General features: G+C 49.3%; 1 protein-coding gene across 2 annotated transcripts in view; it reads right to left on the reverse strand.

Annotated features, from left to right (window-relative positions):
• LOC139412842 (FERM, ARHGEF and pleckstrin domain-containing protein 1-like) overlaps positions 1–16,090 on the reverse strand; it is a 34,216-nt gene extending 18,126 nt beyond the window's left edge. The window contains exons 1-7 of one of the 2 annotated variants that reach the window (XM_071159583.1): positions 15,750–16,090; positions 15,372–15,538; positions 13,641–13,709; positions 13,435–13,507; positions 13,095–13,311; positions 9,182–9,366; positions 7,685–7,774 (exon numbers count right to left, since the gene is read on the reverse strand). In XM_071159583.1, the coding sequence (XP_071015684.1) occupies positions 7,685–7,774; positions 9,182–9,366; positions 13,095–13,311; positions 13,435–13,507; positions 13,641–13,709; positions 15,372–15,538; positions 15,750–15,935 (987 nt within the window). In that variant the 5' untranslated portion in view covers positions 15,936–16,090. The remainder of the gene's footprint in view (positions 1–7,684; positions 7,775–9,181; positions 9,367–13,094; positions 13,312–13,434; positions 13,508–13,640; positions 13,710–15,371; positions 15,539–15,749) is intronic. The other variant, XM_071159584.1, reaches the window with a different exon arrangement.
• Positions 16,091–19,812: the final 3,722 nt, after the last annotated feature.

Raw genomic sequence — 19,812 nt, forward strand, 5'->3', positions numbered from 1 at the left:
GCCTGGAACCACTGGGACACAACACAGCCTGGAACCACTGAGACAGCACAGTCTGGAACCACTGAGACAACACAGCTGTTAGACTACCTCTTTACCCAGCACAGCCTGGAACCACTGAGACACAACACAGCCTGGAACCACTGAGACACAACACAGCTGTTAGACTACCTCTTTACCCAGCACAGCCTGGAACCACTGAGACACAACACAGCTGTTAGACTTCCTCTTTACCCAGCACAGCCTGGAACCACTGAGACAACACAGCTGTTAGACTACCTCTTTACCCAGCACAGCCTGGAACCACTGAGACACAACACAGCCTGGAACCACTGAGACAACACAGCTGTTAGACTACCTCTTTACCCAGCACAGCCTGGAACCACTGAGACACAACACAGCCTGGAACCACTGAGACAACACAGCTGTTAGACTACCTCTTTAACCAGCACAGCCTGGAACCACTGGGACACAACACAGCCTGGAACCACTGGGACACAACACAGCCTGGAAACACTGGGACAACACCGCTGTTAGACTACCTCTTTACCCAGCACAGCCTGGAACCACTGGGACACAACACAGCTGTTAGACTACCTCTTTACCCAGCACAGCCTGGAACCACTGGGACACAACACAGCTGTTAGACTACCTCTTTACCCAGCACAGCCTGGAACCACTGACACAACACAGCCTGGAACCACCGGGACACAACACAGCTGTTAGACTACCTCTTTACCCAGCACAGTCTGGAACCACTGAGACAACACAGCCTGGAACCACTGGGACACAACACAGCCTGGAACCACTGGGACACAACACAGCCTGGAACCACTGGGACACAACACAGCTGTTAGACTACCTCTTTACCCAGCACAGCCTGGAACCACTGGGACACAACACAGCCTGGAACCACTGGGACACAACACAGCCTGGAACCACTGAGACAACACAGCTGTTAGACTACCGTTTTACCCAACACAGTCTGGAACCACTGAGACACAACACAGCTGTTAGACTACCTCTTTACCCAGCACAGCCTGGAACCACTGAGACACAACACAGCCTGGAACCACTGGGACACAACACAGCCTGGAACCACTGGGACACAACACAGCCTGGAACCACTGGGACACAACACAGCCTGGAACCACTGAGACAACACAGCTGTTAGACCACCTCTTTACCCAGCACAGTCTGGAACCACTGAGACAACACAGCTGTTAGACTATCTCTTTACCCAGCACAGCCTGGAACCACTGGGACACAACACAGCCTGGAACCACTGAGACATAACACAGCCTGGAACCACTGAGACAACACAGCTGTTAGACTACCTCCTTACCCAGCACAGCCTGGAACCACTGGGACACAACACAGCCTGGAACCACTGAGACAACACCGCTGTTAGACTACCTCTTTACCCAGCACAGTCTGGAACCACTGGGACACAACACAGCCTGGAACCACTGGGACACAACACAGCTGTTAGACTACCTCTTTACCCAGCACAGCCTGGAACCACTGAGACACAACACAGCCTGGAACAACTGGGACACAACACAGCTGTTAGACTACCTCTTTACCCAGCACAGCCTGGAACCACTGGGACACAACACAGCTGTTAGACTACCTCTTTACCCAGCACAGCCTGGAACCACTGACACAACACAGCCTGGAACCACCGGGACACAACACAGCTGTTAGACTACCTCTTTACCCAGCACAGTCTGGAACCACTGAGACACAACACAGCCTGGAACCACTGGGACACAACACAGCCTGGAACCACTGGGACACAACACAGCTGTTAGACTACCTCTTTACCCAGCACAGCCTGGAACCACTGGGACACAACACAGCCTGGAACCACTGGGACACAACACAGCCTGGAACCACTGAGACAACACAGCTGTTAGACTACCGTTTTACCCAACACAGTCTGGAACCACTGAGACACAACACAGCTGTTAGACTACCTCTTTACCCAGCACAGCCTGGAACCACTGAGACACAACACAGCCTGGAACCACTGGGACACAACACAGCCTGGAACCACTGGGACACAACACAGCCTGGAACCACTGGGACACAACACAGCCTGGAACCACTGAGACAACACAGCTGTTAGACTACCTCTTTACCCAGCACAGTCTGGAACCACTGAGACAACACAGCTGTTAGACTACCTCTTTACCCAGCACAGCCTGGAACCACTGGGACACAACACAGCCTGGAACCACTGAGACATAACACAGCCTGGAACCACTGAGACAACACAGCTGTTAGACTACCTCTTTACCCAGCACAGCCTGGAACCACTGAGACACAACACAGCCTGGAACCACTGAGACAACACAGCTGTTAGACTACCTCTTTACCCAGCAGAGTCTGGAACCACTGAGACACAACACAGCCTGGAACCACTGAGACAGCACAGTCTGGAACCACTGAGACAACACAGCTGTTAGACTACCTCTTTACCCAGCAGAGTCTGGAACCACTGAGACACAACACAGCCTGGAACCACTGAGACAGCACAGTCTGGAACCACTGAGACAACACAGCTGTTAGACTACCTCTTTACCCAGCACAGTCTGGAACCACTGAGACAACACAGCCTGGAACCACTGAGACACAACACAGCTGTTAGACTACCTCTTTACCCAGCACAGTCTGGAACCACTGAGACAACACAGCTGTTAGACTACCTCTTTACCCAGCACAGCCTGGAACCACTGAGACAACACAGCTGTTAGACTACCTCTTTACCCAGCACAGCCTGGAACCACTGGGACAACACAGCTGTTAGACTACCTATTTACCCAGCACAGCCTGGAACCACTGAGACACAACACAGCCTGGAACCACTGAGACACAACACAGCTGTTAGACTACCTCTTTACCCAGCACAGTCTGGAACCACTGAGACACAACACAGCTGTTAGACTACCTCTTTACCCAGCACAGCCTGGAACCACTGAGACAACACAGCCTGGAACCACTGGGACACAACACAGCTGTTAGACTACCTCTTTACCCAGCACAGCCTGGAACCACTGGGACACAACACAGCCTGGAACCACTGAGAAAACCAGCTGTATAGGTAGTGTAGCTGGGGGGGGGGGGGGGGTCTACAGGGCACCAGCTGTATAGGTAGTGTAGCTGGGGGGGGTCTACAGGGCACCAGCTGTATAGGTAGTGTAGCTGGGGGGGGTCTAACCAGCTGTATAAGTAGTGTAGGTGGGGGGTCTACAGGACACCAGCTGTATAGGTAGTGTAGCTGGGGGGGTCTAACCAGCTGTATAGGTAGTGTAGCTGGGGAGGTCTAATCAGCTGTATAGGTCGTGTAGCTGGGGGGTCTAACCAGCTGTATAGGTAGTGTAGCTGGGGGGTCTAACCAGCTGTATATGTAGTGTAGCTGGGGGGGTCTACAAGACACCAGCTGTATAGGTAGTGTAGCTGGGGGGGGTCTAACCAGCTGTATAGGTAGTGTAGCTTGGGGGTCTACAGGACACCAGCTGTGTAGGTAGTGTAGCTGGGGGGTCTAACCAGCTGAATGGGTAGTGTAGCTGGGGGGGTCTAACCAGCTGTATAGGTAGTGTAGCTGGGGGGTCTAACCAGCTGTATAGGTAGTGTAGCTGGGGGGGGGTCTAACCAGCTGTATAGGTAGTGTAGCTGGGGAGGGGGTCTACAGGACACCAGCTGTATAGGTAGTGTAGCTGGGGGGGTCTAACCAGCTGTATAGGTAGTGTAGCTGCGGGGGGTTTTAACCAGCTGTATAGGTAGTGTAGCTGCGGGGTCTAACCAGCTGTATAGCTAGTGTAGCTGCAGGGGGTTTTAACCAGCTGTATAGGTAGTGTAGCTGCGGGGGGGTTTAACCAGCTGTATAGGTAGTGTAGCTGCGGGGGGGTTTAACCAGCTGTATAGGTAGTGTAGCTGGGTTTTTTTTAACCAGCTGTATAGGTAGTGTAGCTGGGGGGGTCTAACCAACAGATGATCTGCCACTGGCTGTTGGCATAAACCATCCTGTTCTTCACTCTCTTTCTCTTCCTCCCTCTCTTTTATCCTCTCTCTCTCTGTTATTACTAGTCTAACCATTGTTATCACTAGTCTAACCATTGTTATCACTAGTCTAACCATTGTTATCACTAGTCTAACCATTGTTATCACTAGTCTAACCATTATTACTAGTCTAACCTTTGTTATTACTAGTCTATCATTGTCATTACTAGGCTAACCATTATTACTAGTCTAACCATTGTTATCACTAGGCTATCATTGTTATTACTAGTCTAACCATTATTACTAGTCTAACCATTGTTATTACTACTCTAACCATTGTTATTACTAGTCTAACCATTGTTATCACTAGGCTATCATTGTTATTACTAGTCTAAACATTGTTATTACTAGTCTATCATTGTTAGCCTCCAGTATTTATGCTGCAGTAGTTTATGTGTCGGGTGGCTAGGGTCAGTTTGTTATATCTGGAGTACTTCTCCTGTCCTATTCGGTGTCCTGTGTGAATTTAAGTGTGCTCTTTCTAATTCTCTCTTTCTCTCTTTCTTTCTCTCTCTCGGAGGACCTGAGCCCTTGGACCATGCCTCAGGACTACCTGACATGATGACTCCTTGCTGTCCCCAGTCCACCTGGCCGTGCTGCTGCTCCAGTTTCAACTGTTCTGCCTTATTATTATTGGACCATGCTGGTCACTTATGAACATTTGAACATCTTGGCCATGTTCTGTTATAATCTCCACCCAGCACAGCCAGAAGAGGACTGGCCACCCCACATAGCCTGGTTCCTCTCTAGTTTTCTTCCTAGGTTTTGACCTTTCTAGGGAGTTTTTCCTAGCCACCGTGCTTCTACACCTGCATTGCTTGCTGTTTGGGGTTTTAGGCTGGGTTTCTGTACAGCACTTTGAGATATCAGCTGATGTACGAAGGGCTATATAAATACATTTGATTTGATTTATTACTAGGCTAACCATTATTACTAGTCTAACCATTGTTATCACTAGTCTATCATTGTTATTACCAGTCTAACCATTGTTATCACTAGCCTATCATTGTTATTACCAGTCTAACCATTGTTATCACTAGCCTATCATTGTTATTACCAGTCTAACCATTGTTATCACTAGTCTATCATTGTTATTACCAGTCTAACCATTGTTATCACTAGTCTATCATTGTTATTACTAGTCTAACGACAGTTATTACTAGTTTTACCATGGTTACTACTAGTCTTACCACTTATTACTACTAGTCTTACCATGGTTACTACTAGTCTTACCATGGTTACTACTAGTCTTACCACGGTTACACCTAGTCTTACCACGGTCACTACTAGTCTTACCACGGTTAATACTAGTCTTACCACAGTTACTACTAGTCTTACCGCGGTTACTACTAGTCTTACCGCGGTTACTACTAGTCTTATCGCGGTTACTACTAGTCTTATCGCGGTTACTACTAGTCTTACCACGGTTACTACTAGTCTTACCACGGTTACTACTAGTCTTACCACTCATTTCTACCATGGTTACTCCTAGTCTTACACAGTTATTACTAGTCTTACCACGTATTGCTAGTCTTACCATGGATATAACTAGTCTTATAGTCTTACCACGGTTATTGCTAGTCTTACCGGGGTTATAGCTAGTCGTGTCACGGTTATAACTAGTCGTGTCACGGTTATAACTAGTCGTGCCACGGTTATAACTAGTCGTGCCACGGTTATAACTAGTCGTGCCACGGTTATAACTAGTCGTGCCACGGTTATAACTAGTCGTGCCACGGTTATAACTAGTCGTGCCACGGTTATAACTAGTCGTGCCACGGTTATAACTAGTCGTATCACGGTTATAACTAGTCGTATCACGGTTACAACTAGCCGTGCCACGGTTACAACTAGCCGTGCCACGGTTATAACTAGCCGTGCCACGGTTATAACTAGTCGTATCACGGTTACAACTAGCCGTGCCACGTTTATAACTACTCTTACCGCGGTTATAACTAGTCTTACCATGGTTATAACTAGTTTTCCCAGTGTTATAATTCATCTTACCACGGTTATAACTAGTCTTACCATGGTTATAACTAGTCTTACTATGGTTATAACTAGTTCTCCCAGAGTTATAATTCATCTTACCACAGTTATAACTAGTCTTACCATGGTTATAACTAGTTCTCCCAGAGTTATAATTCATCTTACCATGGTTATAACTAGTCTTACCATGGTTATAACTAGTCTTACCATGGTTATAACTAGTTCTCCCAGAGTTATAATTCATCTTACCACGGTTATAACTAGTTCTCCCAGAGTTATAATTCATCTTACCACAGTTATAACTAGTCTTACCATGGTTATAACTAGTTCTCCCAGAGTTATACTTCATCTTACCATGGTTATAACTAGTCTTACCATGGTTATAACTAGTCTTACCATGGTTATAACTAGTTCTCCCAGAGTTATAATTCATCTTACCACGGTTATAACTAGTTCTCCCAGAGTTATAATTCATCTTACCACGGTTATAACTAGTCTTACCATGGTTATAACTAGTTCTCCCAGAGTTATAATTAATCTTACCACGGTTATAACTAGTCTTACTACGGTTATAACAAGTCTTACCATGGTTATAACTAGTCTTACCATGGTTATAACTAGTCTTACCATGGTTATAACTAGTTCTCCCAGAGTTATAATTAATCTTACCACGGTTATAACTAGTTCTCCCAGAGTTATAATTCATCTTAGCACGGTTATAACTAGTTCTCCCAGAGTTATAATTAATCTTACCACAGTTATAACTAGTTCTCTCAGAGTTATAATTAATCTTACCACAGTTATAACTAGTTCTCCCAGAGTTATAATTAATCTTACCATGGTTATAACTAGTCTTACCATGGTTATAACTAGCTCTCCCAGAGTTATAATTAATCTTACCATGGTTATAACTAGTTCTCCCAGAGTTATAATTAATCTTACCACAGTTATAACTAGTCTTACCATGGTTATAACTAGTCTTACCACGGTTATAACTAGTTCTCCCAGAGTTATAATTCATCTTACCACGGTTATAACTAGTCTTACCATGGTTATAACTAGTTCTCCCAGAGTTATAATTCATCTTACCACGGTTATAACTAGTCTTACTACGGTTATAACAAGTCTTACCATGGTTATAACTAGTCTTACCATGGTTATAACTAGTCTTACCATGGTTATAACTAGTTCTCCCAGAGTTATAATTAATCTTACCACGGTTATAACTAGTTCTCCCAGAGTTATAATTCATCTTAGCACGGTTATAACTAGTTCTCCCAGAGTTATAATTAATCTTACCACAGTTATAACTAGTTCTCTCAGAGTTATAATTAATCTTACCACAGTTATAACTAGTCTTACCATGGTTATAACTAGTTCTCCCAGAGTTATAATTAATCTTACGATGGTTATAACTAGTCTTACCATGGTTATAACTAGTTCTCCCAGAGTTATAATTCATCTTACCATGGTTATAACTAGTCTTACCATGGTTATAACTAGTTCTTTCAGTTATAATTCATCTTACCACAGTTATAACTAGTCTTACCATGGTTATAACTAGTTCTCCCAGAGTTATAATTCATCTTACCACAGTTATAACTAGTTCTCCCAGAGTTATAATTCATCTTACCACGGTTATAACTGCCAGGTCCTTCTGAAAGGTTCTCTCTGTGGTGAGAAGCTCCTTGGCGATGAAGTAGGCCTTGTCAGTCGGACACTTCTGGAAGAAAGAGGGAGAAAATGTCCAACACAACATGAATACCCTCAAACACCAAGTTAGGCGGATTAGAGCAAATGGCGTTAAACTATTAGTCTTTCTTGTGTTTTGTTTCAGTCGAAGCATATATCCTGCTTCAGCTAACCATCCTCAAATCTCAATAGAAATGAGGAGGTTTTGGTGTAACGGCGACGTTACAGGCCTACTATAATATGCTATTATGTTCGGCTCAGTTATGTAACATCCTAACTCATCATAAGTCTTTGTCTGGCGAAATGTGATCTGGACAGACATCGAGTCAGCTTTGATCTAACTTTACGACATGAGCACCATTGTGAGAAGTGGTAATCTTCCATTTGTAATAATAATAATAAGTGATGAGTAGAACTATTAGATGTAGGCAACAGATCTTGATGAGATCTAGCCTGGTAAAGTGGGATAACACAGTTCCTTACAGACTCTCACTAGCCTGGTAAAGTGGGATAACACAGTTCCTTACAGACTCTCCCTAGCCTGGTAAAGTGGGATAACACAGTTTCTTACAGACTCTCCCTAGCCTGGTAAAGTGGGATAACACAGTTCCTTACAGACTGTCACTAGCCTGGTAAAGTGGGATAACACGGTTCCTTACAGACTCTCACTAGCCTGGTAAAGTGGGATAACACAGTTCCTTACAGACTCTCCCTAGCCTGGTAAAGTGGGATAACACAGTTCCTTACAGACTCTCACTAGCCTGGTAAAGTGGGATAACACAGTTCCTTACAGACTCTCACTAGCCTGGTAAAGTGGGATAACACAGTTCCTTACAGACTCTCCCTAGCCTGGTAAAGTGGGATAACACAGTTCCTTACAGACTCTCCCTAGCCTGGTAAAGTGGGATAACACAGCTCCTTACAGACTCTCCCTAGCCTGGTAAAGTGGGATAACACAGTTCCTTACAGACTCTCCCTAGCCTGGTAAAGTGGGATAACACAGCTCCTTACAGACTCTCCCTAGCCTGGTAAAGTGGGATAACACAGTTCCTTACAGACTCTCCCTAGCCTGGTAAAGTGGGATAACACAGTTTCTTACAGACTCTCCCTAGCCTGGGAAAGTGGGATAACACAGCTCCTTACAGACTCTCCCTAGCCTGGTAAAGTGGGATAACACAGCTCCTTACAGACTCTCCCTAGCCTGGTAAAGTGGGATAACACAGTTCCTTACAGACTCTCCCTAGCCTGGTAAAGTGGGATAACACAGTTCCTTACAGACTCTCCCTAGCCTGGTAAAGTGGGATACCACAGGTCTAACAAAGTAGAACAGTACCGTCCTCTGGGCTGGATCGCTCTCTCAAGAGTATGGGGACATGTCCTCCCCCCTCCTCCAATCTCTCCTTCACTCTCTCCCACCCTCCCTCCCTGAAAGACAAACCTTCCTCCGAACCTCGTCCTCGTCATCCGTGCGGACGTAGCCAGCGTCAGTGAACAGGGGGGATGAGAGGGGGGAGGAATGGGCGTTGATGGGCGAGGGCTGGTGCCCGTTGGAGCTCTGACCCGGGCCGAAGGGAAAGGCTTTCTGCCCGTTCACCACCACTGGAGGGCTGCCTGAGATCACACCTGGAAGAGAGGAGGGGACAAGAACGAGTCAGAGCTGCCTGAGATCACACCTGGAAGAGAGGAGGGGACAGGAACGAGTCAGAGAGATCAGAGCTGCCTGAGATCACACCTGGAAGAGAGGAGGGGACAGGAACGAGTCAGAGAGATCAGAGCTGTAAAGGGTCCTGTTGAATGTAATGTCATGTAAAAGTGTCCAGTTGAATGTAAAGTGTCCAGTTGAATGTAAAGTAATGTCAAGTGTCCAGTTGAATGTAAAGTGTCCAGCCAGGAGAGAAGCACAACAGTGGAACACAGCAGAGAGACGGAGGAAACAGCCTGGAGAGAAGCACAACAGTGGAACACAGTAGAGAGACAGAGGAAACAGCCTGGAGAGAAGCACAACAGTGGAACACAGCAGAGAGACAGAGGAAACAGCCTGGAGAGAAGCACAACAGTGGAACACAGCAGAGAGACAGAGGAAACAGCCTGGAGAGAAGCACAACAGTGGAACACAGCAGAGAGACAGAGGAAACATCCTGGAGAGAAGCACAACAGTGGAACACAGTAGATAGAGAGACAGAGGAAACAGCCTGGAGAGAAGCACAACAGTGCTGGCAGAAAAACAGCATTCAACGGCATAGAAGCTTTGAACATAGTCTGATTTATTTGTCATGTTTTTAATTATAAATATAATGTGTTGTCAGAGAATGTAATCAAACAAATGACAATGATGAGGATGAAGCGGCGGCCATGTTGGATTTGCAAAAGAACAGAAATCAGGATCAGGGCCGAAAGGAACAACAATGAGATGTCTATCTTGTTTACATGCCAGGAGTCAAGCCAAGCAGACAGCAAAGAGGAAGGGGGAGGGGGGTCAGACAGACTGATGATTTGGATGACTGCTGATACAGGGGGGAGGGATTGGGCTGGGTCGGTGTTCGGGGAGGGAAGAAGGAACATCAAACACGGCTGATAAAATAACCTTACAGCTCCTAACATTCTCAACGTGTATTGATCCTGACTAATCCACAAACTACTGATTAGTATTTCACCAACTAAGTGTACTGAGCTACATTTAGATATTTATTTAACTAGGCAAGTCAGTTAAGAACAAATTCTTATTTACAATGATGGCCTGGGAACGGTGGGTTAACTGCCTTGTTCAGGGGCAGAACGACAGATTTTTACCTTGTCAGCTCGGGGATTTGATCTTGCAACCTTTCGGTTACTAGTGCAACGCTCTATCCACTAGGCTACCTGCCGCCCTCATGGGCCTAACCCTAACCCTAACCCTCATGGGCCTAACCCTAACCCTCATGGGCCTAACCCTAACCCTCATGGGCCTAACCCTAACCCTAACCCTCATGGGCCTAACCCTAACCCTCATGGGCCTAACCCTAACCCTAACCCTCATGGGCCTAACCCTAACCCTAACCCTCATGGGCCTAACCCTAACCCTCATGGGCCTAACCCTAACCCTAACCCTCATGGGCCTAACCCTAACCCTAACCCTCATGGGCCTAACCCTAACCCTAACCCTCATGGGCCTAACCCTAACCCTCATGGGCCTAACCCTAACCCTCATGGGCCTAACCCTAACCCTCATGGGCCTAACCCTAACCCTAACCCTCATGGGCCTAACCCTAACCCTCATGGGCCTAACCCTAACCCTCATGGGCCTAACCCTAACCCTCATGGGCCTAACCCTAACCCTAACCCTCATGGGCCTAACCCTAACCCTAACCCTCATGGGCCTAACCCTAACCCTAACCCTCATGGGCCTAACCCTAACCCTCATGGGCCTAACCCTAACCCTCATGGGCCTAACCCTAACCCTAACCCTCATGGGCCTAACCCTAACCCTCATGGGCCTAACCCTAACCCTCATGGGCCTAACCCTAACCCTAACCCTAACCCTCATGGGCCTAACCCTAACCCTAACCCTCATGGGCCTAACCCAACCCAAAGTATACTGTCACAAACTACAAGTCTAAAGTGTGTATAAAAAATAAGCCCCCCCACGATAGTAAAAGTGCTGTACAGAATTAAAATATATAAATTGTACTCTAGATTTAGAAGGCTGATTGGCCTCCAGTTAAAGTAACGATTTATACGCCTCTAACCACGAGGGAGGTGCTAACCGTGGCAGGGAGCTAACCCTGAGGGAGGCGCTAACCGTGGCAGGGAGCTAACCCCGAGGGAGGTGCTAACCGTGGCAGGGAGCTAACCCCGAGGGAGGTGCTAACAGTGGCAGGGAGCTAACCCTGGGGGAGGCGCTAACAGTGGCAAGGAGCTAACCCTGGGGGAGGTGCTAACCGTGGCAGGGAGCTAACCCTGAGGGAGGCGCTAACCGTGGCAGGGAGCTAACCCTGAGGGAGGCGCTAACTGTGGCAGGGAGCTAACCCTGGGGGAGGCGCTAACAGTGGCAGAGAGCTAACCCTAGGGGAGGCGCTAACAGTGGCAGGGAGCTAACCCTGAGGGAGGCGCTAACCGTGGCAGGGAGCTAACCCTGAGGGAGGCGCTAACCGTGGCAGGGAGCTAACCCTGAGGGAGGCGCTAACCGTGGCAGAGAGCTAACCCTAGGGGAGGCGCTAACAGTGGCAGAGAGCTAACCCTAGGGGAGGCGCTAACAGTGGCAGGGAGCTAACCCTAGGGGAGGCGCTAACCGTGGCAGGGAGCTAACCCTGAGGGAGGCGCTAACAGTGGCAGGGAGCTAACCCTGGGGGAGGCGCTAACAGTGGCAGGGCGCTAACCCTGGGGGAGGGGCTAACAGTGCAGGGCGCTAACCCTGAGGGAGGGGCTAACAGTACAGGGTGCTAACCCTAGGGGAGGGGCTAACAGTGCAGGGTGCTAACCCTAGGGGAGGGGCTAACAGTGCAGGGTGCTAACCCTGAGGGAGGCTCTAACTGTGGCAGGGAGCTAACCCTGGGGGAGGCGCTAACAGTGGCAGGGAGCTAACCCTGGGGGAGGCGCTAACAGTGGCAGAGAGCTAACCCTAGGGGAGGCGCTAACAGTGGCAGGGAGCTAACCCTGAGGGAGGCGCTAACCGTGGCAGGGAGCTAACCCTGAGGGAGGCGCTAACCGTGGCAGGGAGCTAACCCTGAGGGAGGCGCTAACCGTGGCAGAGAGCTAACCCTAGGGGAGGCGCTAACAGTGGCAGAGAGCTAACCCTGGGGGAGGCGCTAACAGTGGCAGGGCGCTAACCCTGGGGGAGGGGCTAACAGTGCAGGGCGCTAACCCTGAGGGAGGGGCTAACAGTACAGGGTGCTAACCCTAGGGGAGGGGCTAACAGTGCAGGGTGCTAACCCTGAGGGAGGCTCTAACTGTGGCAGGGAGCTAACCCTGGGGGAGGCGCTAACAGTGGCAGGGAGCTAACCCTGGGGGAGGGGCTAACAGTGGCAGGGAGTTAACCCTAGGGGAGGCGCTAACAGTGGCAGGGAGCTAACCCTGGGGGAGGCGCTAACAGTGGCAGGGCGCTAACCCTGGGGGAGGGGCTAACAGTGCAGGGTGCTAACCCTGAGGGAGGCTCTAACAGTGGCAGGGAGCTAACCCTGAGGGAGGCTCTAACAGTACAGGGCGCTAACCCTGGGGGAGGGGCTAACAGTGCAGGGTGCTAACCCTGAGGGAGGCTCTAACAGTGGCAGGGAGCTAACCCTTGGGGAGGGGCTAACAGTAACCCCCAGGGGTTCATCCTCATCATTGACATGTGTGTGTGAGCGTTTGCCTCTGGCCTCGTTCTCTATCTATACCAGAACAGTGGATGTAGGAGATAGAAGAGCTGCTGCCTTCAGCTGCCTGCCGGACTGGACCTGAGATCTGCTGCTCTGGGTGTCCCGTGGTGGAGGGTAGGGCCTGGGCCTCTGGTCCCCCTGGTCCAGCCTGGTGGCCGTTGGTCACTGTAGGGTCGTCCACCGGGGCCTGGAGGGTCAACCTGAGAGGAGAGTCTGTCTGGTTCACTGAGGCACTCTGGAGAGGAGGGAGAGAGAGAGAAGTTAAAGGGATACTCTGTGAAATAAAGACCAGAACACACACTAACTCTAAACCTTCTCCTATGAATCAAAGAGAGTAAGGTCACCGTGATATACTGACCTCTTGTGGCACTGTGGATGTCTTTCTATCCTGGGGTGTCAGGCTGCTGCCGGACACCTTCTTACTGTGTTTCCTGGTGGGGAGAGTAGACAGGCGAGGCTTAGTCTATCAACTGTTGAGGTAAAGGGACATTGACATGGGAACCTGGAGCCACAAACACGCCTCAGGGGAAGAGAGGCTGACATCCAGACCAGGTGAAGTCTCACCTTTCAAAAGGGACCTTTTGGAACTCTGAGTCCTTGACGTAATCGAAAACCTGCTTCTGTGTCCGACCGCTGCAGATATAAAGAGACAGAACATGGTAGTATGTTGAAACACAGAGGTCTGATGAAGCAGCACAGTCCCTGTAAAAGGACTGTCAGTGAAAGACCCTGATACAATAGGAAAGGTTACATTGTTGAGTCCAGTATCAATCTGTGTTGTTGTTGCTGGTTAATATACATTTATCATGCAGTGTCCACTCAGGCCCCTCCTCTACAAGCTAAACCCAGCCACACAGCCAGCCTACCTAAAACCTTTACAAGCTCCACCCAGCCAGCCTACCCAAACCTCTACAAGCTCCACCCAGCCAGCCAGCCTACCTAAACCTCAACAAGCTCCACCCAGTCAGCCTACCTAAATCTCTACAAGCTCCACCCAGCTAGCCTACCTAAACCTCTACAAGCTCCACCCAGCCAGCCTACCTAAACCTCTACAAGCTCCACCCACCCACCCAGCCAGCCTACCTAAACCTCTACAAGCGCCACCCACCCACCCAGCCAGCCTACCTAAACCTCTACAAGCTCCACCCACCCAGCCAGCCAGCCTACCTAAACCTCTACAAGCTCCACCCACCCAGCCAGCCTACCTAAACCTCTACAAGCTCCACCCACCCACCCACCCAGCCAGCCTACCTAAACCTCTACAAGCTCCACCCACCCACCCAGCCAGCCTACCTAAACCTCTACAAGCTCCACCCACCCACCCAGCCAGCCTACCTAAACCTCTACAAGCTCCACCCACCCACCCAGCCAGCCTACCTAAACCTCTACAAGCTCCACCCACCCACCCAGTCAGCCTACCTAAACCTCTACAAGCTCCACCCAGCCAGCCTACCCAAACCTCTACAAGCTCCACCCAGCCAGCCAGCCTACCTAAACCTCAACAAGCTCCACCCAGTCAGCCTACCTAAATCTCTACAAGCTCCACCCAGCTAGCCTACCTAAACCTCTACAAGCTCCACCCAGCCAGCCTACCTAAACCTCTACAAGCTCCACCCACCCACCCAGCCAGCCTACCTAAACCTCTACAAGCGCCACCCACCCACCCAGCCAGCCTACCTAAACCTCTACAAGCTCCACCCACCCAGCCAGCCAGCCTACCTAAACCTCTACAAGCTCCACCCACCCAGCCAGCCTACCTAAACCTCTACAAGCTCCACCCACCCACCCACCCAGCCAGCCTACCTAAACCTCTACAAGCGCCACCCACCCACCCAGCCAGCCTACCTAAACCTCTACAAGCTCCACCCACCCACCCAGCCAGCCTACCTAAACCTCTACAAGCTCCACCCACCCACCCAGCCAGCCTACCTAAACCTCTACAAGCTCCACCCACCCACCCAGCCAGCCTACCTAAACCTCTACAAGCTCCACCCACCCACCCAGTCAGCCTACCTAAACCTCTACAAGCTCCACCCAGCCAGCCAGCCAGCCTACCTAAACCTCTACAAGCTCCACCCAGTCAGCCTACCTAAATCTCTACAAGCTCCACCCACCCACCCAGCCAGCCTACCTAAACCTCTACAAGCTCCACCCACCCACCCAGCCAGCCTACCTAAACCTCTACAAGCTCCACCCACCCAGCCAGCCAGCCTACCTAAACCTCTACAAGCTCCACCCACCCACCCAGCCAGCCTACCCAAACCTCTACAAGCTCCACCCACCCAGCCAGCCTACCTAAACCTGAAGGAGGACCCTCTGGTGAAGAAAACAGCTTTGGCTTTGGGTTTGGGTTCCTCAAACAGTCTGAAGAAGGCGTGGTACTCCACACATATTTTCCAGAAGATCTTACAGCAGTCTCTACTGGCCATCACAAACTCCAGAGTGTCCTGGTATGCACTCTGCTGCAGGCGGGCACAGCACAGACATCGTCAATACATAGCTTAGCATTGGTTAGAACAGGAGAAACAAGGGCTGTGTTCATCTACACCACTGATAAAACACTGTGTTGGAACTAACCATCGAATAGTGCTGTGAATTTACTGAGAAATAAATCAACACCCTTTCAACCAATCAGAATGTAGTATTTTGCCAAGCCATGGTATAAGGACTTACATTGAGGTCTGGTCTGAGTTTGATGAGAAAACGTTTCCTCTTGAAGCTGAGCTTGCGGACTTTAGACCAGTTAAAAGCATTGATCTTAGTGTGTCCCTGTAGGAGAGAGTTTAGACCAATTAAAAGCATTGATCTTAGTGTGTCCCTATAGGAGAGAGGAGTTTCAGTTGGTTGGACAACATTCATACAGACAGGAAATAAGATTGTGTATCACAGAGAAAACTTCCCAGACAGTCTTCTGCCTTTTATTTACGGTCGATGGTTGATTTGCTGCTAAGAAACCACTACTGAAGGACACCAATAAGAAGAGACTTGCCTGGTCCAAAAAACATGAGCAATGGATATTAGACCGATGGAAATCTGTCCTTTGGTCTGATGAGTACAAATTTGAGATGTTTGGTTCCAACCGCTGTGCGTTTGTGAGAAGCAGAGTAGGTGTACGGATGATCTCTTCATGTATGGGTCCTGCGTCAGACGGCCTCCACAATCACCCGACCTCAACCCAATTGAGATGGTTTGGGATGAGTTGGAGCGCAGAGTGAAGGAAAAACAAGTGCTCAGCATATGTGGGAACTCCTTCAAGACGGTTGGAAAGGCATTCCAGGTGAAGCTGGTTGAGAGAATGCCAAGAGTGTGCAAAGGGTGGCTACTTTGAAGAATCTAAATGGTAAAATATGCTGGAGGGGTGTAAAGCTCGCCGCCATTGGACTCTGGAGCAGTGGAAATGTGTTCTCTGGAGCGATGAATCACACTTCACATCTGGCAGTCTGGCGGATTAACCTGGGTTTGGCTGATGCCAGGACAATGTTACTTGCCGCAATACATAATGCCAACTGTAAAGTTTGGTGGATGAATAATGGTCTGGGGCTGTTTTTCATGGTTCAGGCCCTTTAGATCCAATCATGTAGTGTATATATAGTGGGGCAAAAAAAGTATTTAGTCAGCCACCAATTGTGCAAGTTCTCCCACTTAAAAAGATGAGAGAGGCCTGCAATTTATCATAGGTACACTTCAACTATGACAGAGAAAATGAGAAAAGAAATCCAGAAAATCACATTGTAGGATTTTTAATGAATTTATTTGCAAATTATGGTGGAACATAAGAGAACAGCACAACTGGTGGCTGACTAAATACTTTTTTGCCCCACTATATATACACTACATGATATACATACAAATACAAACACTGTATATATTTTTGTGTGTGTAAAGAAAAGCTGACTCAAGAGCAGCCAGCCCAGTATTCGTGGCCAGCCGGGCATTCCTGGCCAGCCGGGCATTCGTGGCCAGCCGGGCATTCGTGGCCAGCCGGGCATTCGTGGCCAGCCGGGCATTCGTGGCCAGCCGGGCATTCCTGGCCAGCCGGGCATTCGTGGCCAGCCGGGCATTCCTGGCCAGCCGGGCATTCGTAGCCAGCCGGGCATTCGTGGCCAGCCGGGCATTCGTGGCCAGCCGGGCATTCGTGGCCAGCCGGATATTCGTGGCCAGCCGGGCATTCGTGGCCAGCCGGATATTCGTAGCCAGCCGGGCATTCGTGGCCAGCCGGGCATTCGTGGCCAGCCGGGCATTCGTGGCCATCCGGGCATTCGTGGCCGTCCGGGCATTCGTGGCCATCCGGGCATTCGTAGCCAGCCGGGCATTCGTGGCCAGCCGGGCATTCGTGGCCAGCCGGATATTCGTAGCCAGCCGGGCATTCGTGGCCAGCCGGGCATTCGTGGCCAGCCGGGCATTCGTGGCCATCCGGGCATTCGTGGCCATCCGGGCATTCGTAGCCAGCCGGGCATTCGTGGCCAGCCGGGCATTCGTGGCCAGCCGGATATTCGTAGCCAGCCGGGCATTCGTGGCCAGCCGGGCATTCGTGGCCAGCCGGGCATTCGTGGCCATCCGGGCATTCGTGGCCATCCGGGCATTCGTGGCCATCCGGGCATTCGTAGCCAGCCGGGCATTCGTGGCCATCCGGGCATTCGTGGCCATCCGGGCATTCGTGGCCATCCGGGCATTCGTAGCCAGCCGGGCATTCGTGGCCAGCCGGGCATTCGTAGCCAGCCGGGCATTCGTGGCCATCCGGGCATTCGTAGCCAGCCGGGCATTCGTAGCCAGCCGGGCATTCGTGGCCAGCCGGGCATTCGTAGCCAGCCGGGCATTCGTAGCCAGCCGGGCATTCGTGGCCATCCGGGCATTCGTAGCCAGCCGGGCATTCGTGGCCATCCGGGCATTCGTAGCCTGCCGGGCATTCGTGGCCAGCCGGGCATTCGTGGCCATCCGGGCATTCGTGGCCATCCGGGCATTCGTAGCCAGCCGGGCATTCGTGGCCAGCCGGGCATTCGTGCGGTTGAGTCCGTTTCTGCTGTAACATGGACTCTACAAAGTGATGAAACGTTGTTGTTCCTTGGTAAGCTTGGTGCTAGACAGACGAGTCTCCCCTTTTTCCTTCTCCAAATGGTTATTACGGTGACCGTGGTCATTTGGCTGACCAATAACCATCATCCAATATTCCATGCCAGTCACAGCCCTAAGTGGTATGACGTGGATTCCTAACGACAGCATTACTCAAATCAAAAGTTATTTGTCACATACAACAGGTGTAGTAGACCTCACAGTGAAATGCTGAATACAACAGGTGTAGTAGACCTTACAGTGAAATGCTGAATACAACAGGTGTAGGTAGACCACACAGTGAAATGCTGAATACAACAGGTGTAGTAGACCTCACAGTGAAATGCTGAATACAACAGGTGTAGTAGACCTCACAGTGAAATGCTGAATACAACAGGTGTAGTAGACCTCACAGTGAAATGCTGAATACAACAGGTGTAGTAGACCTTACAGTGAAATGCTGAATACAACAGGTGTAGTAGACCTCACAGTGAAATGCTGAATACAACAGGTGTAGTAGACCTCACAGTGAAATGCTGAATACAACAGGTGTAGTAGACCTCACAGTGAAATGCTGAATACAACAGGTGTAGTAGACCTTACAGTGAAATGCTGAATACAACAGGTGTAGTAGACCTTACAGTGAAATGCTGAATACAACAGACCTTACAGTGAAATGCTGAATACAACAGGTGTAGTAGACCTTACAGTGAAATGCTGAATACAACAGGTGTAGTAGACCTCACAGTGAAATGCTGAATACAACAGGTGTAGTAGACCTCACAGTGAAATGCTGAATACAACAGGTGTAGGTAGACCTCACAGTGAAATGCTGAATACAACAGGTGTAGTAGACCTCACAGTGAAATGCTGAATACAACAGGTGTAGTAGACCTTACAGTGAAATGCTGAATACAACAGGTGTAGTAGACCTTACAATGATATGCTGAATACAACAGGTGTAGTAGACCTCACAGTGAAATGCTGAATACAACAGGTGTAGTAGACCTCACAGTGAAATGCTGAATACAACAGGTGTAGTAGACCTCACAGTGAAATGCTGAATACAACAGGTGTAGTAGACCTCACAGTGAAATGCTGAATACAACAGGTGTAGGTAGACCTCACAGTGAAATGCTGAATACAACAGGTGTAGTAGACCTCACAGTGAAATGCTGAATACAACAGGTGTAGTAGACCTTACAGTGAAATGCTGAATACAACAGGTGTAGTAGACCTCACAGTGAAATGCTGAATACAACAGGTGTAGTAGACCTTACAGTGAAATGCTGAATACAACAGGTGTAGTAGACCTTACAGTGAAATGCTGATTACAACAGGTGTAGGTAGACCTCACAGTGAAATGCTGAATACAACAGGTGTAGTAGACCTCACAGTGAAATGCTGAATACAACAGGTGTAGTAGACCTCACAGTGAAATGCTGAATACAACAGGTGTAGTAGACCTCACAGTGAAATGCTGAATACAACAGGTGTAGGTAGATCTTACAGTGAAATGCTGAATACAACAGGTGTAGTAGACCTTACAGTGAAATGCTGAATACAACAGGTGTAGTAGACCTCACAGTGAAATGCTGAATACAACAGGTGTAGTAGACCTCACAGTGAAATGCTGAATACAACAGGTGTAGGTAGACCTTACAGTGAAATGCTAAATACAACAGGT

This window comes from Oncorhynchus clarkii, chromosome 7, assembly GCF_045791955.1.
Source record: "Oncorhynchus clarkii lewisi isolate Uvic-CL-2024 chromosome 7, UVic_Ocla_1.0, whole genome shotgun sequence".
NCBI lineage: Eukaryota > Metazoa > Chordata > Actinopteri > Salmoniformes > Salmonidae > Oncorhynchus > Oncorhynchus clarkii.